We start from the raw sequence: 6,318 nt of genomic DNA, 5'->3' as shown, positions 1-6,318 counted from the left end.
ACTACGGTACTACTACTATACAACTCTGTAGTGCAAAAGTCAGAGACCCAAAACTGTGGATAAAGATCTTTTCGGTAGCGTTCAAAGCCCAAAGCCCCTGAAGAGTCCAGATGACATTGTCAATAAGGCATCCCATGGATGGGAAAACCAAATAGTTCTGTTGTCATGGTCTTTTAAACAAGCATCCCAAACGGCAACGTGAACCTCGTTTCCTCAGATGTTCCCTGGAGATTCAGGCTTTTGAGAAAAGGGTTTGTTTGTAAGTCCTGTTTTTAATTTGCAACAATAATAAAGTAAAAATGCAAATCTCCTGTGTTTTGCTCACACAGCTGCATTCTCTGTACTGGGCCTTCCATGTTTGAGTTACAGAAGAATGAGCAGCTCTACTATATTTCATCTGTTGAACTATTTATCAGTTATATTGTCATATTGGTGAAGGCCTTACTTACGGACTAGAGCCTCAAATCTGCCAGGCACTTCCCATTCAGAAGCGCATGGAATAAAAATAAAAAAAAAAAAGCTAATTCGCTCGCTCTCCTTTCTGTGTGTGTAGGATCCCTGCCCTATGCCGAGAAACCCAGTCAGACTCTCAGCAAAGAGGCCTATAGCTCAGCAGACGCTGCGCCTGGCCAAGTCAAACTGCCAGCCCGGGGCACCAGCAGCGCCAGAGAGAATCACACGGAACACTGGCTTCTGTCTCCCGCCGACCCGCAGCGGCCAGGACCTCCTGAAATCATCTCCCTCTCATCAGACAAAAAGAAACGCACCAAGCCTTCTCTAGAAAACAGCACAGGGCTGAGGAAACACCTCTTGCGGTACGGAGGGGCCCTGCCTCTGGAGAGCCCGGCCGAGGGGCCTTCTCCTGCCTCCTTTGACTTCAATCACGCGAACAGAAAGCATGCGGACAGACGGCTGGCTGAGGCTGCCAACAGCATGTCAGCTCTCTTCCATCACGCAGCATCTTCCTATCAAAAGATGACATCCTTAGCGGAGGCTCATCCTTTTCCAGACCCTGGAGCAGTGGAGTCAGGTGATCCTAACACGCTGGATCACTTCAACCGACCAGGCAAGATAATCCCCTATAAACGTACTGATCCCTTGAAAAAGGTCACCAAACCCTCCTGGGTCACCAACCGCCAGACATCCAGCTTGCCATACGACTTCAGTGCGCCGAAGAAAGGTAAGGGGACAGACTGCTCTGGCAAGGGATATCCTGGGCTTCCCAAAGGTTGGGTGGCATAATTTGGATGAAATATCCCAAAAGGGCCTGTTGCTGTCCCTCAGTCTGTGTGCCTGTTCTAGATGGTGCATGTCTGACCGAGTGCAGGAAAGAGAGAGACGAAGTGGAGGCCTACTGCGCGAGTGAGTTCGGTAAGTCGTGTCCTCCATGAACCACACAGACAAAGCAGGGGCCTTCTTTGTTCATCTATTACTGACTTCTTGCCTCTGCTCTTAAGATACTGTTTCACCGAGTATGTTAAATAATTACTAAGTGCACTAAAAGGACTCAGCACAGCTCTTTATAAATGTACTACGACAAACGGTACCAAGTCTTACGTTACCCTTTACCTACCTTGGGCTAGCATTGCTCTTTTTTCTGTTTTTTTTTCTACTTTTCACTTTCACATTGACAAAGACAATGTTCTTACTGCTGGTCAATGGAACTGACAAGACCAATTGTTTTAGATACTCCAAGATTAAACATCGTAGGTGTGTTACTTACCTCTTACTATTTAGAGCGAGTTTGTGATTTGGGGGGGCTAGTTTCAAATGAAAATAAAATGGAGAACCAAACAAAAATAAAAGTGATCCTCTCTGTATAGAGGATTCTCTTTGAACTTCCTTAGGACTCAATGTCTTTAGTCCTTGTGTCCAAGTTGATGTAGCTAAAGACGGTAGAAAATAGCCTGGCATTTTTGTACTGATTGTTTAGAGCAAGCATTTTCTGACTGAAATCTTGCCTTGCGCTTATGAAGTTGTGAAATAGATACCAACTTTTTCTCACAGTATTTTAAGAGATAAGCAAAATACATGCCTAGTGGTAACAGATGTTTCCATTTGAAGAATATAAACACGTTACGAGACATCTGTTTTCTCTAAATGGAGAAGTCAGGAAGTGCTTTCTACAAATGCTATATTCTTTATTTTTTACCACTCTCATGCATTCCTGTCAAACGCAGGCCTTGTAGTGACCCGACCTTGGTGTAGTTCAGCCTTTAACAAATACCGGTCCCGTTCATCTCTTAAATTGAAAAAGAGGTAGGAAAAAGACAGTCTGAGCAACACGTCAGCCAAGGTTCCATTGCCGTGATCAGAGAGCGCTTTTCATTTCTTTACGTTTACAGTGCAGATTAAAGAATAAATGACTGAAGTGAAGTTCTCACTCAGTGAGGCAGGAGTAACGCCGGTTATAGAAGTCCTATTTGCCTTACCTGCCTAACACGGCGGTTGTTTTCCGATTCCTCTAGTCAGCTCAGCACTTACCAAAACCAGAAGCTGGGTGGACAGCGTGAAGTGATTGAGCATACAACATGGCCTACTTGGCGCCCTTGCCTCTTGGTATGACACGGGCCTTTCCTTTCAAAAGCTGAAGTGCTTTATTAGCAGGTTAGCTTTGGACTTCACTGTGAAGTTTTAAATGTGAAAATTTTACTTTGTTAGGTAAATATGTCCCCTTTTTATATATCAGGATGGAAAACAGTACTAAAACATCACTTTCTTTTGAAACATTTTATAAACTTCACTAAAAAACACCTCAGACCTGTAAAGTGTAAGGTTAGTAACTGAGCAAAAACTAAGGTGATGACCTCATCAAATGCGATTATTTGAAGCGACTCCTACTTTCAAGAGTGCCCACTACTGAGCCAAGGAACTTCTGCTGACACTTTACAGCATTGTAAATGAGAGCCTTCACATACACCCTGAGTTGCCACCGAGATATGTAATCTGATGTTTGCTTTTTCCCTCCCTTAAAACAGCGGTGAATGGAATTGTTTATAACGTGGAAAGACTGGGGAACGGAGTCCACTTGATTACGCTTTTGGTAAACGGCGATGGATTGTACAAGATGAGTCGCTTGTATATTACTCCTGATGGCTTCTTCTTCCGAGTTCACATTCTAGTTGTGGATACTTTAAACTGCAGCAAACCGTGTCCAGACTTTAAACTTGGTAAATAGTTCCAGCTAAATCCAGTCCACTATTCCTCCTGCATGCAGTGCAATTTTAGTCTGCCCTAGTTTAATAGGCTTATCCTGGCTTGTTGTGATTTTTTTTTTGGGGAAAAAAAAAGTATTTACTGTTAAACTGGAGGGCTTTTCCCCTCCTGGTTTCTCTAAATTTTCAGAAGAGAACCAACGGTGTGAAGAAGTCAGGTAGCGGCGTAGTCCTTTCTTAACTTTATCCAGTTCCAAAATGATTGCAAGAGTGTTCAGGATTGCCAAAAAAATTTAAGCAGGAGCTTAAGCTGATGTCCTTGTAAGTAGTCTGGTTTTCCTTCTAAATGCAACTTTATCAAATATCAGTATTTCCCCCCAAAAGCTTCTAATTGCAATACAAGACAGTAACTCATTACTTCTGCGCAAGCACAACCCACAAGGCCCACTGAAGTTCAGGGTGCCGCTGTACTAAGCCACACGTTCGGGATATATTTCTGCAGGGTACGACTTCACATCTGTTCGTCAACCTGTTGGCCTTAGGGTGAGTGCAGTGAACAAATCCGTGCTTTCTCCGTAGCACAGGAGTCTCGTTTATTTTGCAGGCAGTAGATACATTGTGATGGGTCGGATCTACCACAAGAGACGACAGATCCCTGCAAACCTGCTGCAGTTCCTGCGAGGGCGCCTGAGGCCAGGGGACGGCTTGCTTAGAAGCAGCAGCAGCTACGTGAAGAGATTCAACAGGAAGAGGAATCGCAAAGTGCAGGTGGCTCACTCTAAATGTAGATAAGGCTCCGGTAACCTCCGTTTAGGACACAGGCAGCAGCAGAATTCACCCGCCAGAATAAACCTGGCCATGGTTTAGCAACAGCGGGAGGTAGTTCTCCTTACCTCTGAAACTGGCTGTGACAGGACACTTGCTTTTGTGCTTTAGCAAACACTACCTGAATGTTTTGCCTGGGTACCTATATATTGTGAAGCTTAGCACAGAAGTCAGTCTAGGGAACGCTAACTGGTCAGGAATTTGCTCCAGCTGTTTTCAGAGCCACAGGTTATTACTGCCTCCCCTGCTGTAACGTACCCATAATAATCTGTAGTCATTGTAAAGTAAAACTCTGGAGGCATTGTTCTAGGCACGCAAGAACTAACTGCACTTTCAAACCCTTAACCCTGAACAAACGTTAGATGATACCACAGCTTTATCTGTAGAGGATGTCCATTGTGTTTCACACAATTCTGCCTGAAGTATCACATGCATTTGATTCAAAAGAAACCGACAAAACTTAAGTGTCACTGGTATTGTTTTGGTATCCTCAGACCTGTCCATGCTACTTTTAAAGATTACATCATTCTTCAAACAGAGCTGGATTTTCACAGGAAGCATACAAAATAGCTGCGTAATTATTTGAGTATCTGAATACACGAACTGAAAGCAAATCAAGCAACTGCACAACACAAATGCCCAATTAGGCTTACAAATAACGGCACAAGTTTATGCCAAGGAATGCAAAATAAGCATGCAATTGCACACACATTTCGTACGCCTGGTTACACTGTCAGTTTCTTAAAAGTTCAGTCCTAGAACTGGGTACTGAATGTCATTTTCCCATGAGAAATATTACCAAGTTTGTACTTGCACATCAGTAAATTTACTTTTTCAATCAAAGATACAATCTTTTAGTACCTTTAACGTGGTGGGATGTAAGAACCTATGAAACCTCTGCAAAGGGGATCTTAATGTTGGCTATTCCAAGAGTCAGTATTCACAGATCGTAAGTCTTCAACTAATAGAATGTTCATGGGGTTCTCGGTTCTGAAAGATCCAAAAAGATCATGTAATGGTATTAAACAATGGCATTTCCTCGTTTGACGAGTCGGCTGGCTGTTTTAAGACACATATTTATATAAAAAAGGGAAAACACAGTCTAGCTTAAAATAAATATATATACAGTGATATATATGATGTGACTGGGAACAGGAAGCAGTGGCTTCTACAAGCGTTTTCTGTTTTGAAACAAAGGTAGTTCTAACACAATTCTACCTGTCATACACGTCTGCAGCTCGATTTGGCGTCACCGAAGAGCTACGGAATAGTGGATGGGTGGTAAGTCACACTGTATGAAGTATTTCTTGATATGAAATAGGAGCCAAATACCAAGAGCAAACATCATACATTTTGGGACCCAGAAGGCTGTTACTATAGCACAGAAATTTTCTCGTAGCTTGTGTCTAAAAAATACACCGTCTCACTTTTGTTACGTGAAAGATTTTGCATGGGGCGCAGCATTTATGGATGGAATTTTCCTGAGAGACTTAGGGGGCTTTTGATTTGGCAGAACGACTGTTCCTGGCAATGAATCAAAGCACTGGAGTGGACTGGGAGGGACAGGAGAAGGAAGGAGGAAGGGTTACATGTGCATCTCGAGTTTCTTTGTTTCTATTTTCAACTGAAGTCCAGGGGCTAACCAGCAAGTCCTACGGTCAGCCATTTGCCCAGAACAGCAATTAAGCACACCCCCCCCGCCCCCGAGACATTATCGTAATCTAAAACAGGCGAAGCGTGGGTACAAAAATAACATCCATGGCTATAGCTCATTTCGATTGTCTCTCGGAAGAGATAAATAATAGTATACCAGCGCTAATGACATCCAAAGCCTGAGTAAAATGCCAATGACTGACACACGATGTTTGCACCACACTCTCAGATGCAGCTATTGCTCTCGGAGCAAGCCTGAAGAGCAATTTATTCTGTGTTCTCTTTTTGCGTTACAAAGTCATCTTACCTTTCCTTTCTTGCGTGGAAGCTCACGCCTTAAAACGTTGCCGCAACAGCTGAGCAACAAGCCACTGCATTTCACAGCCCAACCGAAACACAGCTGGAGCAGGAGCGTAACTACTGTTCTTACTTTTTACCAGGCTCATCACATGCTAACTAACATACTGAAGAAAAAAATAATTCCTAGATCAAGTGGATTTCCGCAGTCTTGCACTCACTGTTACAAAAACCTCACAGCATGAACCACGCTGAAAAGACGACGGCACTTACATGCAATAGCTGCCACGGTAATTTTGATACCTTACAGTTCATCATTTTTTTCCCCAGCAGGATAAGCACGAAAATTCTGCAGCCAATACACAGAAATTCAGGTGTTCAGGCATGC

At 43.4% G+C, this 6,318-nt stretch overlaps 2 protein-coding genes across 2 annotated transcripts in view; both read left to right on the top strand.

Annotated features, from left to right (window-relative positions):
* The window catches only part of LOC103916650, a 3,132-nt gene extending 1,427 nt beyond the window's left edge, over positions 1-1,705 (top strand). Inside the window, exons 2-4 of the mRNA XM_009323674.1 lie at positions 554-1,180; positions 1,303-1,371; positions 1,637-1,705. Coding sequence (XP_009321949.1) covers positions 554-1,180; positions 1,303-1,371; positions 1,637-1,668 — 728 coding nt within the window. The 3' untranslated portion in view covers positions 1,669-1,705. The remainder of the gene's footprint in view (positions 1-553; positions 1,181-1,302; positions 1,372-1,636) is intronic.
* Positions 1,365-5,022, top strand: LOC103916651 (chromosome unknown open reading frame, human C17orf58). Its single transcript, XM_009323676.1, has 3 exons — positions 1,365-1,371; positions 2,979-3,170; positions 3,760-5,022. The coding sequence occupies exons 2-3, from the start codon at positions 3,068-3,070 to the stop codon at positions 3,945-3,947; spliced, it is 291 nt and encodes a 96-aa protein (XP_009321951.1). The 5' UTR covers positions 1,365-1,371; positions 2,979-3,067; the 3' UTR covers positions 3,948-5,022.
* Positions 5,023-6,318: the final 1,296 nt, after the last annotated feature.

This window comes from Pygoscelis adeliae, unplaced genomic scaffold (genome assembly GCF_000699105.1).
Source record: "Pygoscelis adeliae isolate BGI_AS28 unplaced genomic scaffold, ASM69910v1 Scaffold75, whole genome shotgun sequence".
Taxonomy (NCBI): Eukaryota; Metazoa; Chordata; class Aves; order Sphenisciformes; family Spheniscidae; genus Pygoscelis; species Pygoscelis adeliae.
The sequence above is the reverse complement of the archived record's forward strand: the minus strand, read 5'-3'. Positions and strand labels throughout refer to the sequence as shown.